Here is a 22,582-nt window from a genome sequence, read left to right on the forward strand (position 1 = left end):
CGGGGTCGACGCATCACACACCGGCTAGCACTCCGGTCATCAAGCTTGAACCTACCAATCGCAAAGAAGTCGAGCTGTGTCTCCCCGAATCCATGGCAGCCGATCAACACCGAGACACTCTTTCCCAACTTCCATCCTCCGCCGACGGACCCCAGGACAACAATGAGATGTCACGGAGATCTGGCCACAGCGACACCCCATCCAAGGACAACGACCAAGATGTGGCAGTTACAAAACAGGGCGTACCGATGCAAACTATGGCCTCCATACCGTCAAAAGCCCCCGCCTCTGTGGCTCCCATCCCCTCGATCGGCAGGATATCGCCCGTCCCAAGAGGGATCCAAATAGCCTCTGCAGAAGACCGGCCAGAACTCCCACAAGCTGTCGGCGCCCGGCTGGTCGGCAAACCAATAGACGAAGATGGCGACATCGTAGACGACAAAACCGGTCAGGTTCTGGCCCACGCCGCAGGGGATCTGCCGTCTATGGTGGGACGCAGGGTGTCGAACAGCCAGGGAGACATTCTCGGCAGTGACGGCGAGCTGCTGGGATACGTAGCCGACATCGTCGGGTGGCCCCGGGCACGTCCAACGCCGCCGCCCCGCGCGCCAGCACCACGCCAGCCGCCCAGGAGCCTGTTCGATCTTGTGGGTCGCGCAAGGAGCTCGCTGATGGTGGACGCTGAGGGAAACATTCTCGACGAGGATGGGAACATTGTCGGGACGTTTCACGACAACAACAACCCGCTGCATTCCCAGGGGAGGAACGCAAAGGAGGCTCTCAGGCAGAGACGGTCACGGGAAAAGGAGAAACACGAGCAGGCGGGAAGCGCGGGCCAAGAAGACGGCGAGGATGACGGAGCCACACGCCAGGACGAGGAAAGCAAGGAGGAGGCATGCCCGTCGTCAAGTCATCCCACGCCTCCTCAGGCTCAGCCCCGACCAGCACGCACCGAAGACGAAAGAAGACGGAATGCGGAGGAGTGGAGAAAGGAGAATCTCAACGAAAGCCCGTCCGACATTTTCTTGGACATCAAGTCGACGAGGGAAGGCATCCAACTGACGATCCGGATCCCGACTGTCTTTAATGGCCAGCAGGCCACGCCCAAGATCTCGTTCTCGTGAGCTGGGTCAACTACGTCAGCGGGTGTGTGTGTGTGTGTGTGTGTGGCATGGGTTGGAGGGGTATTTGAGAAGTCTTGGAGCGGGGTTAGAGGAGTGAATATAGGTATTACTGTGTGTATGCAGCGTCACTGATTTGAAAACTGATATTGGCCATGAAACAACCCGGTTGGCCCGGCTGGCTGGGTGGCCATGATCATTGGCAAACAATATGTATCTAAAGCTGGGTAACGGAGAACTTCTTGCGTCTTCGATCTACCTGCAAAACACTCTCAACAAGCAGTTGACATCAACCTACCGGAACTCCACGCCTCCTATTCCGACGGGACTCGCCTGGTCCTCAAAAAACGGCGTTGGGAATCGCTGCCGTTTCGTATCGGGTGGAATACGGAGGCCAGAAGCCATGAGGTCATCTTGCCTCGGATGTGGCGACCCGCTGGACGAGGGGATCGCTGGTCATGATGCCGATTTGAAGAAAATGGTGTGGTCCCTGATAGGTTGAGACGCGAGTTCGTGTCCAAGAAGAGGGTGTTCAGCTTTCGAATGGATAGCCTGCTTTTTCACAGATCTGCACATGCCTTGACGTAACGTCCGCGATGACGTCTCGAGGCTGTGCGTGTGCCCCAAGGGAGATTGTGCTGTTTTCGAACGGTACTAAACCGTTCCTCTCGACGAGGTTGCAGTCCGACTCCAGCGTTCGCCTGAAGCAAACTCTCAGCAGAATCAATATAATTATTATAGCCACTTTATCCTCTCACAGAAATTCGAACGAGTTCTCTTTGCCGGTAAACCCACGTCACATCCACCATGAGCCAGATCGCCCCCGAGACCGCCCCCCTCTCCTCCAAGCCGTACGGCGGGAGAGGCGAGTTTGGCGAGGAACCGGGCGAGGAAGCAGCCACGACTCCGCGCACGCGACCGAACGAACCGGGCATGCCCGAGGCCTTCGATGAGGAGGCGTACGAAAACGAGTCTCAGGATGCCGAGTACATCCACAAAGCCTCCGAGGCCAAGAAGGGTACGGAGGAGGCCCCCCACATTGAAACGATGAAAGAGACGGACGTCCATCCCGCGGAAGAGGAGGAAGCGCCTGAGGTGGCGGAGGGCAAAGAGAGAGAGAAGGAGGTCGGGGATGAAAGCGTGGGAGAGAAACCCAAAACCACCGGAGCCTCCGGTAAAGAGCAGGACGTGGAAGGACCCGAGACAGCAGGCCCTGAGGCGCGTCCCGAGGAAGAAGACACCGAGGCGAATCTCACCAAAGAGGCCAAGGAGCCATCGGAGAAGGCGCCCGAGAAACAGGCCTCACATCCTATGCGGGACTCCTTCTTCAAGTCCGCGGGCAAGAAAATGATGGCCCCTTTCACGGGCGCTCAGACGACAGGCTCGACCACCTCGCAGGCCGGCGAGACAGAGACCGCCGCCGGAGAAACGGAGAAAGAGCTGGAAATCATCCCCCCAGTACCTGAGGACGAGGACCAGGAAGAGCTCGAGATTGCACCATCCGAAGGCCCTACGGAGGAGACGGAAGTTTCGGGTTGGAAGACCAAGGGTGAAGACCTTCCCGAGGCACTCGAAACCGAGCAAGGCAGCGAAGCGGAGGACGAGGAGGAAAAGAGGAAGCAAAAGGACGATCAAAAGCCCATGACCGAAGATGTGACCGAGGGCAGGGAGGAAAAGGAAGCCGCGGCTTCGGGCAAAGAAGAAGAAGAAGAAGAAAACGAAAAGGCCGCCGCCCCGCCTGCTGAGGAGCAGCCCGACCTCATGATCCTCAAAGATGGCACCGTCAACAAGCTCGGCAACGTCGTCTCGGCGGCCGACTCGCGCACCGTCGTCGGCCGCATCGCGTCCATCGAGGGCGCCGCCGCCCTCACCCCGGCCAACCTCCGCCAGCTCGCGGGCTGCAAGGTCGACGAGCGCGGCTCCGTCTGGCGCCGCGACCCGCGCGACCCGCGGGCGGCTCCTGTGCTGGTCGGCAAGGCGGAGGCCATCCCGGATGCGGAGAGGGACGAGCTTCTCAGGGAGCAGGCGCCGTTTGAGAACTTCCCGGACGCGGTGGTTGACGTGAGAGACGGGGAGGGAGTGGTTGTGGCGGGGGAGGAGAGCGAGGTCATCGGGAAGGTGGTGGATGCTGGCAAGGAAGGGGATGTGAAGAAGCTCAAGGGGAGCAAGGTCGATGCCGACGGGGATATTCTGGACAAGGCGGGGAACGTGATTGGGAAGGCGGAGAGGTGGGAGAAGGAGCCCGAGCCGGAGGAGCCCGAGCCGGATCGGTCGATTTTGGCGGGGAAGAGGGTGAATAAGGCCGGGAACGTGGTGGACAGTAGCGGGACGGTGTACGGGCGGGTGGTGGACGGTGAGGTGCGCAGGTTGGTGGGGAGGATGTGTGATAAGCAGGGAAACGTGTTGAGCGAGAGAGGGGATGTTTTGGGGCGCGCGGAGGTGGTTCCCGAGGGAGAGAGGGAGGGGATGAAAGAAGGGCCGTTTGCCGAGCTGACGGGGTGTACGGTGGCAAAGGATGGGACGGTGGTGACGCCCTCGGGGGATGTCGTTGGGCGGTTGGTGAGCGGGGACCCCAAGACACTGTTTGGGCGCCCCGTTGATGAGGATGGGGATGTCCTCGACCGGAACGGGAACCCCATCGGCAAGGCGGAGCGGTGGGAGCCGGAGGTGGCTGAGAAGGAAAAGAACCCCATGGCTGGACGGAAGGTGAATCGGGAGGGTGGTGTTGTGGATGAGCATGGAAACCTCATCGGCAAGCTCACCTCGGGGGAGTTGAGCGTCTGCATCGGCAAGGAGATTGATGACGATGGCGACGTGATCAACTCCAAGGGAACCACGATCGGTCACTGCTCGCTTCTCGAAGACATCCCGGCCGAGCCCGAGCCCGAGGGAGAGAGCCCCGAGGAGAAGGAAAAGCGCGAGCAGCTCGAGAGCGACAAGAAGTTGGCCATCCAGATGGCGGCTTGCATTGAGCAGTGCTTGGAGAGCATCCGGCCGATTTGCAAGATGATCACTGAGGCGAGTTAATCCCCTTTTGTTTTCTCTCTCCCTCCAGCTCCAATGGGGGACCTCTCCAGCATTAACTCCGAGTCTAGAAAATCGACCGCGCGGAGCGCACCCCCGAAGACGAGCGCGACGAAGAAGCCCTCGTCCGCGATGTCAAGCCGCTGATCGAAGAAGGCGGCCGCATCCTCAGCGAGGCTCGCGGTGTCATCAAAGGCCTCGACCCGGACGGGCGGATCGCGGCCAACGCCAAGCACAAGACTGCCGCGCGCGAGGCGACGCCCGAGGAGTACCACCTAGCGGACGTGCTCAAAGACTTGACGGGCGACGTGACGCAGTGCATCGACAATGCGCGGCGCAAGCTCGAGGACATGCCGCACGCGAAAAAGGAGCTGAATCCGCTGTGGGGGTTGCTGAACGAGCCGCTGTTCCAAATCCTGGCCGCCGTCGGGTTGCTGCTGGCGGGCGTTTTGAACCTCGTGGGGAGGCTCGTGAGTCGTTGCCCTCCTTGTTGCCTTCTTATCGTTGAAGCCGGATGGGCCATGTTTCTTGCTGACGGCATGGTGCGTGTCCACCTAACCCAACTAGCTGGGCGGACTTGGATTAGGAGGCATTGTCGATGGCCTTCTTGGGACCCTTGGCTTGAACCGCGTCCTCGAGGGTCTCGGCCTCGGATCTTTCAGCAAGTCTTTGAAAGGAGGAAAGAAGGGCGGCGGCGGCGGTTTGCTTGGTGGGATCCTGGGCGGTTGAAGGGAGAAAAAGAGAGCTGCGTATCACAAAACCAGGTTTTTGGAGGGGGGATACTAGTTTGATGAATTATTTCTCCTATTAATGAACGCCGGTCCTTCTGCGCCTATCTACTGCGTAGACGCCTGGTTAGGTGAGACACAGGGAAACCCCGTACCTTTACAGGCCGGGTGAAACCCTGTCCCCTCGCCATAGAATCCAACCGCGTAATGAACCCAACAATACAAAACATTGGTTAATAATTACAACAAAAAGGGACCTAAGGAGTGGCTGAGCCGGCCAGGGGCTCGTTCCTATCATCCCCTCGGAGTACGTAGGCGAGTTGATACAAAGTAATAACTAATTACCGAGAAACAAACCGTAGAGTCCAACCGTCGAGATCGCGCTCCAGGGCCCCCCTGCCACCTCTCCATTATCGGCCCCGGCCCAATCTTACCTAGCAAGTCGGCCTGCGCCTTGGTTAAGAGGCCTCCTTGGCCTCCGTCTTGATTTCGAATCCCCGGAAGTCAAAGAAGTTCTTCAAGTCCGGGTCCTCGAGGACGGCGTCCAAGATGTCGTTTTCCACCGACACCAAGAACTCGAACCCCTCGTCCGGGTTCTCCGAGGGGCGAGGCGGGTACACGGCGACCACGCTGATGCCCTTCATCGAGTCGGGAGAATCGGCAATGTGCCGGAAGGCGCACGGCCGGCCGAACCCAAAGTCGACATCCCGCAGGTCCGCGTCGCGCCAGTCCGTGACGAAGAAGGACAGCGGCGGGAAGGAGTTGGGGCGCAGGAAGAGCCGCGTCTTGTCCCGGATGGGCGCCGTCTTGGCCAGGAATTGGAGAACCATCTCCTTGTTCATGGCGCTGGTCATGGTGCGGATCTTGGCGGCCAGGCGGGCGAGCGGGAATTCGCTCTCCTGGGCGGCGACCTCCCGGGCGGTGAAGGGGTCGGGAAGGACGTTGGACGGCATCACCCACATGATGTTGCGCTGTTGCCGGGGGGGCAGGGGAGGGTCGACCCGAGACCTCAGGTTCACGGACTCGAGCGCCAGCGGGGCCTCGGCGTCGGGATCCGGGCAGTACAGAGGAACGCGGTGGCGCGTCAGGATCCGCCACAGGATGGCGCACATGGCGTCGTAGGTCGAGATCCACTTGGGCATCGCGTCCGAGCCCTCGGGGGAGGCGAGGCGCTTGAGCTCGCTGGCCTTGCTCTTGGGCATGTGGAGCAAGAGAACGGACGTGTCGCGCTCCATGCCGTTGGGCGGGGGCGAGGGAGGAGCGTCCACCTTGGCCTCGTCGGGGATGTCGGGAGCGGTCCAGCACGAGGCGTCGAGGTTGGCGGGGTCCCAGGGAGGAGGCGCCGTATTGTTGGCGATGGCCGCGCAGTTTTCGCCGAGCTGGCGCGCAAAGTTGGCCCAGCCCGCGAGGTCGTTGGTGTAGTGGTGCTGGCTGGTGACGAAGACGAGCCCGCCGGGGATGAAGTTGGCCTGGAAGGCCGTGCTGATGGGCTTCTGCGACGGGTGGTTCTCGGGCGCCTCGGTGGCCGACAAGCCCTCGACGTTGAACTTGCTCACGTCCAGAAAGCTCGAGGCGTAGTGGGCCTTTTCGATCTCCTGCATGGAGGGGACGCCATCCTCGGGTCCAAAGTACTTGACGACGAGCTTCCCCGTCGTGTCCCTCTTCTTGGTGAAGAAACAGTCGTAGGTCTTGTCGTCCTGCTCAATGGTGCCGACCATGTGCCGGCACTGAGCCAGGGTCCTCTCGAGGCCCTTTTTCAGTATGTCCAGAGCCCGAGGCCGTTCGTTGTCGGAGAGCTTGAAGAACAAGGTAAAGGGGTTATAGGCCTGGACCGAGAAAATATCGAGCATGCTGAGCTTCAGCTTCTCCTCCTCGGGGTCGTTCTCCCACCCGAGGGGACGGATCTCGTAGACGGTGGTTTCAGGCATGGTGGGCGGAAAGCGTAAGGGTTGGAACGGTGTCGTTATCACAAAGCGTATACAGTGAATGGATCTGCTGAGGAATGGAAAGATGTGTCTACGGCTGGCGAGGGACTGCCTTGATATACACGGCAGGGTCGCCGGAGCACCACGGGAGCATCATAGGAAGTCCTCCGCGGTGGTGAGCTATCCAGCATCAAACTTGCGCCACGGTGACTCTGCGTAAGACATGCAGGCGACAGCAGAGAAGCGCAGACGACAGCAGACGCGTCAGGTGGCGATGGCGATCAGGAAGCCCGGTGATGGGTGGTTTTCAGTTAGATTGTGCTTGTCGATCTCCGGTCAAGCTCCTCGAGACACTGTGAAGTTGACAGCAGTGAATCGCATGTGAACGGGGATCTGAGTCGGCAGGGAACCCGCTGACGCGGTTGCAATAGTACGGTACGGCGTGATGGAGCGCCAACCGTTCCAACATTCCAACCCTCGGCAACTCGATATCTCTGGGCAACGTTTCTCTCATGCTTGGGTTTCGAGAGCTTTCGGAATACGGCAACTAGGTAGTAAGAAAATCCGTTTTCCGTAGGCTCCATGGGATCTTTGGCTGCCGTGCTGACTAGTATTGCCTGGCTTGTGCGAGCCTTGTGCATAATCAACACCTGCTTCGGCCAATCGTGGTGCAAATGTCTCCCAGTATACTAGAGTACACTGTACGCAGTAGGCAGGTAGTGTTTGCATGCAATTGAGAGGGGCCAAGTCTGGAAAAACAACGATCTGATTGGCTGGCCCCGTTGCCGGGATTCGATACTCGGGGAATTGCATGAAATGGTGGTGCATGTAGTTGAGCCAAGAATAACCCTCTCGCAGCAACCAGTTCACTGCCAGGGTCACCACTAGTAGCTCAGAGCTTCCAAGGTTGAGATTGAGTTTGGGTTCTGCAACGGTTTCAGCCGTGACTACCGCAACGAAGGCCCGCAAGGATCGCTGCAGGGATCGCCGCAAGGATCATCGCGCCGAGTCAGGGGACACGACACGTGAACACACTCCTGCGCGGCCGCGTCTGCCCCACGCCGCCCCAAAAATAGACGTTTCTGTAATTCATGCCATTGTTGATTTCCGCGGCATTGGCCTTCACTTGCTTTGTCCTACTGAACGGAAATCCCACCACCACCAGCCGACATGAGAGCCCGCAGGTTGGGAATTCCAGCCTTGACCGTCTCTCTGCCTTGGTCATATCGGCCTGTTTCCTCACCCCGTCCAACCTTGGGTCTCTTGAAACGCAAGCATCTTTGGCCCGGATCATCTCGGGCTGTTTCCCATCCGAACTTTTTGCACGCACGCGCGGCTCAAGCATCCGCGCGGGTCATCTCGGCGTGGTTTCCATCCCGTCCAAACTTTGGGGTGCAGTTGACGCAAGCCTCGCGGCATCCTCCCTCCCGCCATCGCTTGAAAGGGCAGTTCATCTCGACTTGGCTTCCAACCGGGTGGGCCGCTCCCCCCGTTGCGATGAGCGAGCGCCATGCCGCCGCGTCGAGGAAAGCGGCAGCGCGATGTCATCGACCTGACCGCGTCCGATCCCGATGACGCACGCCCTGCCAAAAGCCCACGTCACCTCTCGACGCCGGGCAGCTCGCAGGCCTCGGGCCCGGGCTTCAGCCAGCCATCTTCTAGCGCCCCATTCCCGGCACCGCCGTCCAGTTCCGCCCCTGGCCCCAGCGGGAGCCAGCACTTGCTCTCCGTCTTGCCGGCCGATGATGATTTCGAGCCCTCGACGCAGGAGCTCACGCAACGCGACGATGGCCCGCCGTTCGAGCATTATGGGTATTTCGGTAGGGGCTCGTTGAAACCAAGCGCCTTGCAGACATGTCTCTGGGCAACGTCTGGCTAACCGTGTCCAGAGAGCAAGATCGTCGGGGTGAGGTATTACAATGGCGTGGCTACGGTCGGAGAGCTGGTCCTCTGCACGAGAGAGCCCGATAACCAGGTTTGTGCCGCTGGAACCACACACCCTCTCTTGTTTTCCGTTTTGGGGACTTTGATGTTCACTCTCGCTGGCGACCAGTACGACTCCAATGCCATCCGCGTGGATAACGTGATGGGCCGCCAGATAGGCCACATTCCCCGGGCGGTGGCTGAGAAGCTGGCCCCGTATCTGGTAAGCCAGGACCCAACAGGCCGGTCTCCGGACCAAGCTGCTCACTCCAACCAGGACAGCGGAGAAATCACCATGGAGGCCATTCTCACCGGCGAGAAGGGTTACTACGACTGCCCGATCCGCATCCACCTGTATGGCTCCAGCCTTCCTTTGGCCCGTGCCGGCCTGGAGGAGCGTCTCAAGCGAGACAAGCTGATCAAGGCCACGCTGCTCAAGCAAACCCGCAAGGAGAATGATCTTCAGCGCCGCCAGGCCATGGGCCTGAAGAGCGGCCGCGGAACCGCGGGCTTCCAGGATGGCGAGGAGGTGTCCTTGGAGGAGCTTGCCCAGGCCAGCCAGGCCGTCAACCTTCGCGCCGGCGCCGACATGGCTCAGACCTTGGTCATGGATGAGGGCCAGCTCTCCAAGCTGCCACAAGCCGAGCAGCCCGAAAAGGTGTCGGCCAAGCTGTTGCCGTATCAGCTGCAGGGCCTCGCCTGGCTCCAGGCCAAGGAGAAGCCCGCGTTCCCGGAGCCCGGCTCCGCAGAGTCCGTGCAGCTCTGGAAACGCGATGCCAAGGGCCGATACGTCAACATCGCCACCAACTTCACCGTCGCCTCGCCCCCGGCGCTGCTGTCGGGCGGCATCCTCGCCGACGACATGGGCCTGGGCAAGACGCTCCAGATCATCAGCCTCATCGTGACGGGCGGGAAGGGCAGCACCCTCATCGTGGCCCCCGTGAGCGTCATGAGCAACTGGGAGCAGCAGATCAAGCGCCACGTTCACGAAGAGCACGCACCCACCGTCTTGATCTACCACGGCGCTGGCCGGCAAGCTTCCGCCAGGTCGCTGAAGACCTTTGGGGTTGTCGTCACCAGCTACGGCACCCTGAGCAGCGAATCGGCCGCCAACGGGCCCCTGTTCAAGATGGACTGGCGACGAGTGGTTCTGGACGAAGGCCATACCATCCGCAATGCCAAGACCAAGGCTGCAGAGGCAGCGTGCGGGTTGAAGGCACAGTCCAGATGGGTTCTTACCGGCACGCCCATGTGAGTGTCGCCATCGCCGCTCCCCGTCCCGGCTTCCCACTGACATTCGGGCCCTCCAGCGTCAACAACATCAAAGATCTCCATTCGCTCCTCAAGTTCCTCCGGATCACAGGCGGCATCGAGCAGCCCGACATCTTCAACGCGGCGATTGCGAGGCCGCTTTCGTACGGGGATGTGAACGCAGAGGCCCTGCTGCAGACCCTGATGAGAGACCTCTGCCTCCGCCGGCGCAAAGACATGAAGTTTGTGGACCTCAAGCTTCCGCCAAAGACCGAGTACATTCACCGCATCGCCTTCTGGCCGGACGAAAAGAAGAGATACGAAGCCCTGCTGTGAGCATTTCGCCGCGTCCCCTTGTTCCCCAACCGGATTTCGCTGACAGCAGCTCCCAGCTCCGAGGCCAAAGGCGCCTTGAAGGAATACCAAGAAAGGTCCAAGCTCGGTCAGAAGGGTCGCTTCCAGGGTGTTCTCGAGAGGCTGCTGCGGCTCCGGCAGACGTACGTTATTCTCCCCTCTTGGGTTCCGGAATGACCGGCTCGCTGACCGACCCAGATGCAATCATTGGACTCTGTGCAGGGACCGCATCACGGACCTGATGAGCCTCCTCGAGGACCAAGACGTCGTGCCCCTCAACGACAAGAACCGCGCCCTTTTGCAGCAGGCGCTCCAGCTCGTCCTGGAAAGCCAAGAGGAATGCCCCGTCTGCATGGAGACGATGACGGATGCCGTCATTACGCACTGCAAGCACTCCTTCTGCAAGCCCTGCATCGCCAAGGTCATCGATATCCAGCACAAGTGTCCCTTGTGTCGCGCAGAGCTGGCCGAGGACAAGCTCGTCGAACCCGCGCCCGAGCACTCGGCCGAGGAGGAACTGCAAGAGCTTGACCAGGAGACCAAGAGCTCCAAGACCGAGGCGCTTCTCAAGATCCTCCAGGCCACGCTCAAGAATCAGGGCTCCAAGGTCATCATTTTCTCCCAGTGGACGTCCTTCTTGACCGTCATTCAGCGCCAGCTCGACGAAGCGGGCTACACCTACACGCGCATCGATGGCAGCATGAACACGGCGCAGCGCGACGCTGCCATGCGGGCCCTCGACACCGACCCGGAGACCCGCATCATGCTGGCCAGCCTCGGCGTGTGCAGCGTCGGACTGAACCTGGTGGCGGCCGACACGGTCGTCCTGGCCGACAGCTGGTGGGCCCCGGCCATCGAAGACCAGGCCGTCGACCGCGTTCATCGTCTAGGCCAGACCCGGCCCACCACGGTGTGGCGGCTCGTCATGGAGGGCACCGTCGAAGAGAGGGTGCTTGACATCCAGGGCGAGAAGCGCGAGCTTGTGAGCAAGGCGTTCCAGGAGAAGGGGAAACAGAAAAAGGCAAAGGAAACAAGGATGGCAGATGTGCTCAAGTTGCTCGCGTGAGCGATCCTGGTGAGACGGCGATGCATCACCCCGGGGAGCGGGTGGACCGTTGTCGTCCGCGGCATCCATCGTCAACTTCTGAAATCCGCCAGCCGGCTGCCTCGCTTCAATGTTTGTGTAACGAACTTGGTGAAACCCACCCACTCTCTTCTTCCAGCTCAGCATGTCTCGCTACGAGCTGGGGCGCTACCTGTTGCGGAGCAATGGCGAACCGCCTTTCAATGTACACAGTACATAAGCTTCCACATAGTAATACTATCTAATACATACAAGGCGCAATCCGGCACTAATACCGCTCTCGGCAGAAGCAGTATTGCGCAGAAACGAAGGCAAAGCAAAGCTACCAGAACTTTAACAGAACGCAGCGGTAGTTGATCAAGGCTGTGCACATCCCAGCCAGCAACGAAGGCAAGAAGAGAAGGTCAACATCGGGGCACGCCCCTTGCAAGTAGAGAACCAACGCAACCAACAGAGCTGCCGGCCTCGCCGCTCCCTCGGCGCGCCGCAACTCTCGTGGTCCCTCAAAAGCACGCTCTCCGCCCCGCCAAATCCTACTCAGTAATTCACGCTGCGCCTGCGACCCTGCCGCCGCAGGCGACGAGGCCGGCGGCCCTCCGAGCAGCTCTTCGCCTTGCGCGTTGGTGTCGGCCGCGGCGGCAGCGTCGCTGCAGCAGCCGTGCTCCGGTCCCCGCCTTCCTCCTCCTCCTCCTCCTCCTTGCCATCAACATCCCCGTCCCCGTCCCCGTTCCCGTCCCCGTCCCGAGCGCTGCCGCCGTTGCCGCCGCCGGGCGTCTCGGTCCCGCGCTGTCCGGCGTTCACGGCCGGCGGAAGCGCCCCCGGCGGCGCGGCGCCGTCCACCGCGGCCTGGTCAAGCTTCTGCCCCTTGTTCTCGGGCCCGGGGAACCGGCGCGATTCGCAGGCCCGCTGCAGAACCTTGCACTTTTGCTCCTCCCAGGCCTTGCACCCCCGGCTCCCCGACGGCGGGGCCGTCTTGTAGCACGCGTCGAGCTGGCTCCAGCAGTTCTCGGCCGACGCCCAGCAGGCGGCTTCGTCGGCGTAGTCGGGAACCTCCACGCCGCACCAGTTGGCGTTCTTGAGGAGGCAGCCGGCGGGGATGACGCCGGCGGTGTGGGTGAGGGTTGGCTGCTGCTGCTGCTGCGCCTGTTTCTTCCCGGAGCCGTCGGCGGCGGGGAAGAAGACGTCCGGGCCGAAGGCGGGGTAGGTGGCGGGGTCTTGGGCGTAGGGGTTAAACACGAGGGCGGGCTCGGAGCCGGTGAGATGGCCGGGGATGGAGACGGTCTTGTCCTGGGGGACGGAGGCGCTTCCGGTGCCCTGGACGAAGAGCTGCGCGCAGCCGACGTAGACCTGGGCATCGGCCTTGTTGTTGGTGACGTTTTGGAGCGTAATGGTCTCGTGGCGCGCGAGGTAGTAGCCGGCCGGCAGGCCCGGGGGCAGGTTGACGCTGAGGAGGCCGTTGTTGGCGATGAGCTTCTCGGTGGCCCACTGGCCGGTGGCCGAGTCGTAGCCCTCGCTCCAGATCTTGAACCAACCCGGCCCGGTGGCCGAGGTGGTGGCCATGTCGGAGACCTGCTTGAGGTAGATGGACATGGGACCGACGTGGGAGGGGTCGATAGAGCCCGGCTGAGAGTTGTCCGCCCACATGCGGAAGAGGAGGGTCAGCTTGGCGCCGGCCGGGGCATGGCAGGTGAAGGCCACCGCATCGTTGCCGTTGCGGCCTGAGAACAGGGGGGGGGGAACAGAAGATGTCAGCATCAGATGGGGACGCTCGAGGGGGGGGGGGCAACGCAAACGACGTACCGCAGGCCGCATCGCTGCTGTCGAGGCTGACGGGATGCGTCGAGAGACTGCCCTGCTTGGCCATGCGTACGCAGGTGCCATCGCCTTGGTTCACGTCGTTGACGAAGAGAGTTGTAAAGACCGTGTGAGCCGCTGCCAGCGGGGAGAAGGCGGCCGCCAGGCCGAGCGTCAAGACGGTGGAGGAATGCATCGTCTCTCACGGTTGCGGTAGAACTATCGGGCCAGCCTTGCAAGAGAGGGAAACGAAGGTATGAAGTGTATACTCGAGAACGAAACAAAACGTCACCCAGGACCCAAAAAAAGTAAAACGAAGGAGTGGACAAGCCGTCGGGCAAGATGGTGCTCGCGTCCTACAAAGAGAAGGAGAATAGAAGAAATGAAGAGGCGAAGGACTGACTTGTCCCACAGAGCGAGCAGCCGAAAGGAGCGGCGAACAGAGAAGTTAAAAAGGCCCTCTCTCGAGCGGCAAAGGATTGGATGGGCGGCCCCCCCCCCTGGAGATATCTTCAGGAGGTGGGATGGATGCTGGTGTCACCCACTCTCTAACATGGCACACAGCTCACGTAGGACCAGCCGGTCCCAAGGATACAAGCGTCAGGGGGAAATCCGATCCTCTCCGGGGCCGCGAGCAACAAGGCCGGCTTGCCTGCACCTGCGGATCAGGTCATGAAGACAGGGTGAGGACGTGAAAGAGGCCGGCCCCTTCACCCCCTTCCGAACGGAAGACGGAGTCCATGGAGCGCAGCACAGAAGAACCCTCGGCCGGATTGTCTTGTCTTGTAACTACAATCCCACAGGAGACAGCCGCTCGTTCGTCCTGCAATAGACTTTCTTGGCTCACATTTGGCGATGCATGTGGCGGTTTGAGGTTGAAAGGGGGGGGCTGCATCTGGTGTGAGACAAAGAGGCCAGGCTGACGTCGGCCGATGCGACCTGGACCGGATTCGTTGGCCAGGGCGGGACGCGATTCCTGCAGGTCAGATCAGCGAGAATGTCTGGGGAAGATCAGGATTGCTCTGGAACAAACGAAAAGAAAAAAAAAAAAAAAAAAAAAAGGGCTTGCCGCTGCCACTCGTCGGCTGCACCGGCCTACCAAATCTGCGGAGCAGGCGGGCGGGCGGGCGGGCGGTTAGAGAGCAACAAATCAGGGGCTGCGGCCTGTCCACTGTTGATGGAACTTTGCGACATGATCACGTACTGTGTACACCATAATACACAACAAGTTGCCAACGTCCTTGGTACGCCCTGTCCAGGTCGCTGTTGCGGACCGTTGTCCAAGACAATCTGTGACCCCTTAATACAGGATGGACAACAAACTTGGACAACCAATCCCAAGACAATCATCCGTCTTAACCATCCTCTAGCTAGCCAGGGTTCGGCCGCGGCTCGAAGACGTCGCCCATTGACCCGAGAAGGCTTTCTTGTCTAGTACCGCCTCGACTCGGCATTGGAACCAAATGTGGAACAGGTGATCCGTCACTTCTGCCGACGGTAGAGGCTTCCCAGCGAACTGTCTCCCCTCACCCGCGTTCTCGAGGCCAGACGTCGAAATATGTCAGGGGTCCAGCCGCTGCCAGACAAGCTGCCACGTGGACCCGCCCGCATCAACACAATGAACACATGGGATAGCCTTGGGTGGAGCGGAGATCGCCATCTATTTTCCTCAGCCCCCATGCCTTCCCAACCAGCGAATGATGCGCATGCATCAGCCTATCCGGGGGTTGACAAACGGCGGCCCAAAACGCCAGGAACATGGCAGCTACCAAAGGCCTTGTTCGTCTGGCCTTCTCATGTCCTCGTGGTCGAGTCATTGTTGTACATGCTTTGTATTTGAACACATTATATGGTACACATAGCGAGAGAGAGAGATGGCGTCGTGGCATTCGTGGGTATCTAGCTTTTCGGTTCCATTTCCGGTTTACTCGTTGATCTTGGCCAGGATCCTGTAACACGAGCACGTCATGTCAGCGCCGCCGCGGCCCCGCACACGCACAGCAGGCTCGGGTGGTGGGTGGTCAAAACTTACTCGCTGTCCCGGAAGAGGTGGTACTCCTCATCGCCGACCTTCACCGGCGAGCCGCCATACTACAATCCCCCCTTTGTCAGCTACTGGATGCTTTTTTTTTCATCGTAAACCTCCTCTTGGTGATTCCATCCTGCCGCACCATCCGGAAGAGCCCCGACATACCTGAGGAATCAGCACCCGGTCGCCGGCGGACACGCTCATGGGCACGCGCTGGCCGTCCTTGCTCAGGGCGCCAGGGCCAACGGCCAGGACCTTGGCCTCGTTGAGCTCCTTGACGCTCGACTCGGGCAGGAAGATGCCGCTGGCCGTCTTGGCCTCGGCCTTGACGCGCTGGACCAGCACGCGGTCGAGGAGGGGGACGAGGGACTTGATGGAGCGGAGCGAGGTGGCCTGCTCGGGACGCACAAGAAAGAGAAAGGTCAGCGTGGCCTGTTGCGCTTCATGCGGCGGTTCCCGGATGGGATGTTTGGTGGCAACGAGGGTCGCGGTGGTGGTTGGGGCTGGCCAATCTGCGGAAGCAAGCTCGCAAGGCCGTTTTGTGCCTGCGGAGCCAACGGTGGCGGACGTAGGGCGGCACTCACCATTGTTGCTGGAGGTGTGTGTAAAAAGAAACGGTGGGCGGGGAGGGGGAGGGTGAGGTAGGATTACAAAAGCAGGATCGCCAACGGGTGCGGTCGGGATGGGATTTGCGGACGGTGTAGCAAAGTTTACCAGGGAAAAAAAAAGTTGGAGAACGGAGGCTGCCAGAGAGGAAACGCCGATTTTCAATCGGTCGAAGAGCGGATCGAGATCCGGGATTGAGCTTCGATAAGCATCTAGAAATGTCGCCAATTTTTTGCCGGATCCCGGACGGCCGGGGGCATTGGGCGGGGTCGGCCCACAATTTCTTCGGGGTTTGTCGGCCGTGATTGGCGCCGATCGATACTAGCGCCCGCGTATCGTCACGTGTAACTAACGCTCGCTCCGGTTCGTGTGTCACAAACACCGCAGCGAGCGACGACGGCAAGTGACGGCGCTGCGGAGCACCCAAGGGAAAGACTTGAGCTACCGGTAGGTATCGCCTTGGACCGAGACGAAGCATTGAAGCCAAAATCTGCCGGAGCTCGGTTCAAAGCAAGAGGCAGCGAGCCTTGCAGGTACCACGGTGGGCAATTGAGGTGGAACATGTCGGGTTTCTTCGACGGGCGGCCTGGCATCCGGCTCCAGCCCATAAAGCCCATGGGCTGGTAATTACAGTACCTACTTGCTCCCTTCGACCGCTCAAGCTCTCTTCCTCAACGAAGTGATATGAAGACATGAAGAGCGACACGAGTTTGCGAGGACATGCACACGCTGCAGCCATCTAGAACAGCAGCGGGGCCGTTCTCGCGGGCGGCTGTTCCTCTTGCTTACCACGCCTCGTCGTCCCCTCAAAGAGTATACACCAACTTCTCACCACTCACCCTCCCGTGCTTCAGCTCGTCCAGCCCGATCAACACCCCCTCCAGGCCCTCCCCGCCTCTGTTCAGCCCCACCCTCGCCGGCTTCAGCTTCCCTTCCGCCAGCAGCCCCCTCGACAGCTCCCAAAACTTCTTGCCAAACTCATAGTCCTCCGGGACCACCGGCTTCTGGATGCCGATGTCAACCGGCTCCCCAAACATCGTATACGCCAGCGTGGCCGCGGTATCCGCCTTGCCGTTCACCTCCTTGACCACCTTGTCGTCGACCGGCAGCAGCGCGCGGTAGAGGCTCGGCCGGGTCCTGCTCAGCGCGGCGGCGCAGATCCGGGCCGAGGGCTCGAGGCTGATGCAGTCCCACGCCAGCGTCAGCAGGCCGTCCGCGTCGGCGCTCCACGCGCGGATCTGCTCGGCGACGTCCGGCTCGCGGTAGTCAAACACGCCGTCCGCGCCGAGGGACTTGAGGTAGTCAAAGTTGGCGGGCGAGGACGTCGTGGCGACGCGGTAGCCCGAGAGCTTGGCGAACTGGATGCCGAGGATGCCCGTCGCGGTGCTGCCGCCGTAGATGAGGATCTCGGGAGGCGGGGAGCCGGCGGCGGCGGCGGCGGCCTCGGGGGTGCCCGGGAGGGGGAGCTTCAGGGCTTGGTAGAGACCTTGGGCCTGCGTATCGCATCACACAAACGTTCGGTCAGCTGTCCTTCGCTTCGCTGCGGGATGGCACGGCGTAAGGAACGAAGGTGGAGGGAAGTGAACCAGGGGGGGGACCCACCACCGTGCTGATCCCCACACCGAGGGTCGCCGCCTCGACATCGCTCAGGTTGTCGGGGGTCTTGATCTGCAACCCCGCCTTGGCGATGATGTACTCGGCGAACGCTCCGTCGTCGAGCCTCAGCTTGTTGGCGCCGTGGACGAAGCCGGTGACGCGGTCGCCCGGGGCGAACTGCTTGTCCGCCTTGGGGCCGACCTTGACGACGATGCCGGCGTAGTCGCAGCCCACGCGCGTGTTGGTGGTGCCAGGAACGTAGTCGCGGTGCTTCCAGTCGGTGGGGTTCAGGGCCACGGCCTTGGTTTGAACGAGGATGTAGTCGTCGGGGAGCGAAGGGAGGGGAACCGTTTTGACCTCGGCGACGCCGGGCGATGTGATGACAACGGCCTTGATCTCGGAGGGGAGCGACGACATGGTGATTGCTTTCCAAGGCGGCTTGGGATATGAGCTGGAGGGGTTGGATGGTTGATTCCTGCGCGTGGTTGGGAGGAGAGAAAGAGGGGATGGGATGTAGGGAGGGTTGCTTGGCTTGGGAGCTATCTACCAGAGACCCGAGGTCAACCGCTGTGGGGACAGGTCTTTTATATCTCCCTTCCGCCCGTTTCTAAGACCGGCTGCCGCCGTGATGCAAGGCACTAGTGCAAGACGTTGGTGTTGTAAGAGGCTTAGAAATCGTCATGAGATGGTTCCACGACATGACATCACAACCAACATCCCCCCAACCGCGCAGCCCGTCGGTGAGCTTCGCCGGGGTCGCCAACATCACCGGTTTCGCACACGCAATCGTCTGACCCGCCCATTGGATAGCATCCGCGACTACTGCCGCTGATGTTTACTACCATTGTGGTCGGAAGCGGGTGAGCTGGGCGGGAGCTGAGGGGGCGGGGCGGGGCCCGCTCGGGGCAGATTTGTAAACAAATCCCCAAGGAACCTTGGGCCGATTGGCTGTCGACGGGGCCTCAAGCATCAGCATCCCACACCAGCAAGGAGAAACCACTTGATTCCTCGGTTGATTCAACTCGCTGAGGTCTGAATGGTTTACTCATCCACCAGGGCTCTGCCTTGATTTGATGGTTTAAGTCGAGGTCTACCTTCGAGGTGGGGTCGGGATAACTCCCCGCCGGGACCTCTCTCGATGGCGCATGCGGGGTGTCGAGTGCTTCATGCAGATCATGCAGATCACCTCAGGAGCCAGTCACACCAGCTGAGCACGACGTGATGAACTCCAACCAAGAGAAACCCTTGGCGCTGATTTGTGTCTATCTAAAGTAGCGTACCACGGAAGCCCATTCTAAGAAGAAGATCCAAAACTTCGCAATTGACAACCTGAGCCTGTGTCGCCCTGTCCGATCCAAGAGCGAAGACCAACCAACCTCTTAACACCTGGTGCTGGAGGAGAGAGATACCACAGAAATCCTCATGCCATCGATGACGGTTACCCAAGTTCATGACAACCGCTCCTGCGGTGCCTGGGATCAGAAACCAAAAAAAAAAGGGCAAAGAAACATAGGAAACAAGAACAAAGGAAAAAAAAAAAAAAAAAAACAGGAAACCAAAAATGTTGGGTATAAAGCAAGGCGAGATGATGATAGATCAGCTTCAAACATCCCGCCCGTAGAGTCGGAGCTGTCACCTCCCGGTTGGTGGCCGCCATGCAAAATCGCCGGCCCACGACGACCACCTGCGCCAGCAAGCAAGCGCACAAAAAGGCACCAACCGACAGAAGACGAGGCGGAAAGAGAAGAAGAAGAGGAAGGAAATAAACACATCAGCGACCACCATAGTCGCTGGCATATCCCATCTCTCCAAACCCTTCTTGCATGCCACCCTGCCCGAACCCGGTTCCCGGCCCGCTTACGTAGCCCCCATCATCCCCGTCATCGTAGTCGCTGGCGTCAAAGCTGCCACCACCGCTCAGCTCATCCTCGATCCCGCTACCGCCGCCCATATCCGGCGCAGACCAGTTCATCTGCGCCAGGGCCGGGTACTGAGCGAGCAGCGCTTGCGGGAGCATGTAATTCCCGCTGGCATCCATCGGGTATCCCGTGTTAGGATCCACGGGAGGCATCATGGAGATTCCGCCGGGCTGCATGCCGGCCGCGGCCATGGCTTGCTGGGCCTGCTGTCTCTGCCCCTCTTCCCACTGCCTCACCCGCTCGGCCATCTCCTCGTCAAGCAGCGGTTTGATGCAGATGCGCCCGGCCTCGGAGCGGAAGTGCCGGCCCAGGGCATCCGCGCGCGCGAAGCGGCGGCCGCAGCCCCACTGCCCGCCGCGCTTGAGGTCACCCTTGCAGACGAACTTCTTCTCGCCCGAGTGCAGACCCTCGTGGCGCTTTCGGTCGTGCTGCCGCGCGAAGGCTTTGCCGCAGACGGTGCAGACAAAGGGCCGCTCATCGGTGTGGGTGCGCAGGTGGGAGCGGAGATTGTAGGCCCTCGTGAAGCGCTTGGGACAGAGGGTGCATTGGAACGTGGCGGGATGTTTCTGGACGCGCTTGGCTCCTGATCCGTCGCCTTGGGCCCCGTTGTACTCTGGGTCGGCAAGGCGGAGGGCCATGACGTTGTTGGGCACCGACGACGTGGATTGACGTCTCCTACCGGAGGCTGTGGAGCTGGCGGGGGAGATGGAGCGGGATCCATTCCGAGATGCCGCTGCCGAGTCCGGGGAGAGACCTCCGGATGCCGAAACTCCGCGCTGGACGCTCAGGAGCCCGCCGCTGTTGTTGTACGGGTCCGTGACGGCACGAGGCCGTTGTATCCGGGGTCGACCTGGTGAGTTGGGAGTCGTCAGTATTTTTTTTTTCTCGGCCGCTGCGCGACGATCAGCATTAAGGAATGGGGCTTACCTCGCTCTGGCGGGGTCAGGGAGTCGATATCAAGGCTCTTGGGTTGGTCAAAGTTGGTCTTGACGGCGGTCGGCGCAAAGTCGATGTTGATGGACGGCGGGGCCGGCATCGGGGCCGGCATCGGCGACGGCTGTGCCGGCTGCTGCGGCTCGGACGGCTCCTGCTTGAACTGAGGGAAGGCTTCTTGCGGCGCCTGCATGAAGGACTGCGTGCCGAAGCTGTTGCTCTGGGACTGCAGCACAAAGTTGCCCTGCGGGCCGAGGTCGGGAAGATGCTGCGGCGGGATGCGTGGCGAGATGGCCGGACTGTGCGAGGGGCTCCTCGCGGCCGGCGAGTGCGCCCCGGTCTCTGAGATGGTGAAGGTGCCGAGGCCGTGCAGCTCGTGGTACAGGGCGGCATCCTGAGGCTGCTGCAACGGCGAGTGAGCCGGTTCGAACTGATCAAACTGGTCGCAGCTGGCGAGGTGGGGGGAGGGCGCCGCCGACGAGACGTCCGAAAACTCGGACGCGGAGCGGCGGTGGCGCTGGAACTGAGGCCCCGCATGCCAGCTGTCTATCTGTCCCGGAAGGAGCGCCGCCTCGGGCCCCAGAGAGACGTTTCTCGAGTGCCTGCCTGGCGGGGAAGAGAACTGGTGTCGGTTGAAGGTGGGGGAGTGGCTCGTGGAGGCGGGCTGGTGCATGTCGGGGCTGAGAAGGTGAGGAGGGGTGGGGTTGGAGTTCGCCTGGGCCATCATGGCGGGCTCGGCGACGGAAAGCTGGCGCTGTCCGTCGGTGCCAAAGAGGGGGGCGTTGAACTGCGGCTCCCCCGGGGCGGGCGGGAAGATGGTGAAGTCGCCGTCGGTAAAGGCGGCGGTGACGAGGTCCGGCTGCTGCTGGGGTGGCTGCGACTGGGCTGGGAAGCCCGGGCTGGGAGGGAGGAAGGGAGACGAAGGCTCAGCCTTGCCCTGGGCCGAGTAGTCGGTTGTGGTCAGGTTGAAGGGGTTGTTGAGGGGGGGCTGCGAGAAGGAGGGCTGGGCAGAGAGGCCGGTCGAGCCCGGGTCAAAAGGCGCCGAGAAGCCGGGCTGAGTCAGGGAGAACTGTTGGGATGCGGGATCGACAACGCCGACACCGAGGCCGATGGACGTGGCTCCTCCGGCTTCGTTCGGATTGGGGAAACGGCTAGGCGACGGCGAGGGGCCGTTCCTTATACCCCCACCTGGGGATGCGGCCGAAAGGGAGCGCCCGCGGGCCTGAGGTTGCTGTTGGTCGTCCATGGGGGTTGGATGCTGGGCCGCTCAAGGGGAGCTTCGTGTAGAAGGCGGTCGGCAGGTTGTGTGTTTCCGTCTTTAGAACGCACGAGGCAGACTTCCCGGCGTGCTCGCGCGATCAGCCTTTCGGGCGGGTGGCAGTGCTGTGAGGCTGTGCCTGCGAGCGAGCGAACGACGACGCGACCTTGGGGCGGCCCCGCTGTCGCACGCTGATGAGCTGGCACTTGGTTTCCTCGTCGCGGTGAAAAGGCACGCGCCGATAATCGTCCTTTCGCCTGTCGCCAACGGGGCGGTTGAAATTGCGCAGCCAGACGTTGGATAAAACTGGCCCGGCGATTTCACAGCCTCGAGGTTGGTGTGTCTCCGTAGCCGCCGTCCCCTTGGTCTGACTCCCCGCTCTCTCGCTCTCTGTCTCTCTCCCAAATGGGCGTTCCCAAGGAATCAGCGCGGCAAGTGGGCGTGGAGGGGCCGGGTGGCCCCTGTGGGTCCCCGTCCGTTCTGGGAACCCGGTGGGGCCCCGCCGGCGAATCACCAACTGCCCCTCCTCGGCCCCGCTTGCATTTCACCCTCGACGCACATGACGGAACCCTGCTCTCGAGAGACACGGCATGACGGTTTGGCTCTCCACCAATCTTCAACCTTGCCGCCGTTTGAAGGCACGGTTTCATGACAGCGACAGCCACCCTCCGGCATCAAGCCAACGCGCTGGATATGCCACCGTTGACGTTGGATACGAAGGTTCAGCCGAAGCCTGCAGGGCCAAAGCCGGACAGGGTCACTGGCCGACCCCCGACCCGACCCGAACGTACGTCCATGTCACGGCCCTGGCTCGTACCCGATTCCTGAGACTCGACTGCCCCGGCCTGCCTCGTGTTAGCCATCACCCACCGAAGGGAGACGAGCCGCTTTGACCTAACGGGGCTCGCTAGCTCGGGCCTAAAGAAAGCTTGAAGAAGCAAAGGGAGATCAGCAGCACTGCTAGTGCAAGCCACAAGTCTCGAGCATGGCTATCTGGTGTTCATGGTGATGTGTGATGTGCGAGAGAGCCCGCTGCT

The 22,582-nt window shown here is 61.2% G+C and overlaps 8 protein-coding genes across 8 annotated transcripts; 3 read left to right on the top strand and 5 right to left on the bottom strand.

Moving 5' to 3' along the window:
• Positions 1-92: 92 nt before the first annotated feature.
• Positions 93-1,124, top strand: VTJ83DRAFT_5108 (uncharacterized protein; the record flags this gene model as incomplete). Its single annotated transcript, XM_071011672.1, has 1 exon — positions 93-1,124. The coding sequence occupies one exon, from the start codon at positions 93-95 to the stop codon at positions 1,122-1,124; it is 1,032 nt and encodes a 343-aa protein (XP_070866558.1).
• Positions 1,125-1,928: 804 nt separating this feature from the next.
• On the top strand, positions 1,929-4,874 carry VTJ83DRAFT_5109 (uncharacterized protein; the record flags this gene model as incomplete). Its single annotated transcript, XM_071011673.1, has 4 exons — positions 1,929-3,479; positions 3,636-4,143; positions 4,248-4,615; positions 4,713-4,874. 4 exons carry the CDS (start codon positions 1,929-1,931, stop codon positions 4,872-4,874), a joined length of 2,589 nt encoding a protein of 862 aa, XP_070866559.1.
• A 457-nt stretch (positions 4,875-5,331) lies between these two features.
• On the bottom strand, positions 5,332-6,801 carry VTJ83DRAFT_5110 (uncharacterized protein; the record flags this gene model as incomplete). The annotated part of the gene is made up of 1 exon (XM_071011675.1): positions 5,332-6,801. One exon carries the CDS (start codon positions 6,799-6,801, stop codon positions 5,332-5,334), a length of 1,470 nt encoding a protein of 489 aa, XP_070866560.1.
• Positions 6,802-8,308: 1,507 nt separating this feature from the next.
• Positions 8,309-11,392, top strand: VTJ83DRAFT_5111 (uncharacterized protein; the record flags this gene model as incomplete). The annotated part of the gene is made up of 7 exons (XM_071011676.1): positions 8,309-8,618; positions 8,688-8,773; positions 8,852-8,944; positions 8,999-9,972; positions 10,032-10,304; positions 10,365-10,469; positions 10,525-11,392. The coding sequence occupies 7 exons, from the start codon at positions 8,309-8,311 to the stop codon at positions 11,390-11,392; spliced, it is 2,709 nt and encodes a 902-aa protein (XP_070866561.1).
• A 555-nt stretch (positions 11,393-11,947) lies between these two features.
• On the bottom strand, positions 11,948-13,400 carry VTJ83DRAFT_5112 (uncharacterized protein; the record flags this gene model as incomplete). Its single annotated transcript, XM_071011677.1, has 2 exons — positions 11,948-13,128; positions 13,211-13,400. 2 exons carry the CDS (start codon positions 13,398-13,400, stop codon positions 11,948-11,950), a joined length of 1,371 nt encoding a protein of 456 aa, XP_070866562.1.
• A 1,728-nt stretch (positions 13,401-15,128) lies between these two features.
• On the bottom strand, positions 15,129-15,820 carry VTJ83DRAFT_5113 (uncharacterized protein; the record flags this gene model as incomplete). Its single annotated transcript, XM_071011678.1, has 4 exons — positions 15,129-15,153; positions 15,237-15,295; positions 15,399-15,626; positions 15,818-15,820. 4 exons carry the CDS (start codon positions 15,818-15,820, stop codon positions 15,129-15,131), a joined length of 315 nt encoding a protein of 104 aa, XP_070866563.1.
• An 825-nt stretch (positions 15,821-16,645) lies between these two features.
• On the bottom strand, positions 16,646-17,852 carry VTJ83DRAFT_5114 (uncharacterized protein; the record flags this gene model as incomplete). The annotated part of the gene is made up of 2 exons (XM_071011679.1): positions 16,646-17,332; positions 17,442-17,852. The coding sequence occupies 2 exons, from the start codon at positions 17,850-17,852 to the stop codon at positions 16,646-16,648; spliced, it is 1,098 nt and encodes a 365-aa protein (XP_070866564.1).
• Positions 17,853-19,206: 1,354 nt separating this feature from the next.
• On the bottom strand, positions 19,207-21,533 carry VTJ83DRAFT_5115 (uncharacterized protein; the record flags this gene model as incomplete). The annotated part of the gene is made up of 2 exons (XM_071011680.1): positions 19,207-20,204; positions 20,282-21,533. The coding sequence occupies 2 exons, from the start codon at positions 21,531-21,533 to the stop codon at positions 19,207-19,209; spliced, it is 2,250 nt and encodes a 749-aa protein (XP_070866565.1).
• Between the last annotated feature and the right edge of the window lie 1,049 nt (positions 21,534-22,582).

This window comes from Remersonia thermophila, chromosome 4 (genome assembly GCF_042764415.1).
Source record: "Remersonia thermophila strain ATCC 22073 chromosome 4, whole genome shotgun sequence".
NCBI classification, from domain to species: Eukaryota; Fungi; Ascomycota; class Sordariomycetes; order Sordariales; family Chaetomiaceae; genus Remersonia; species Remersonia thermophila.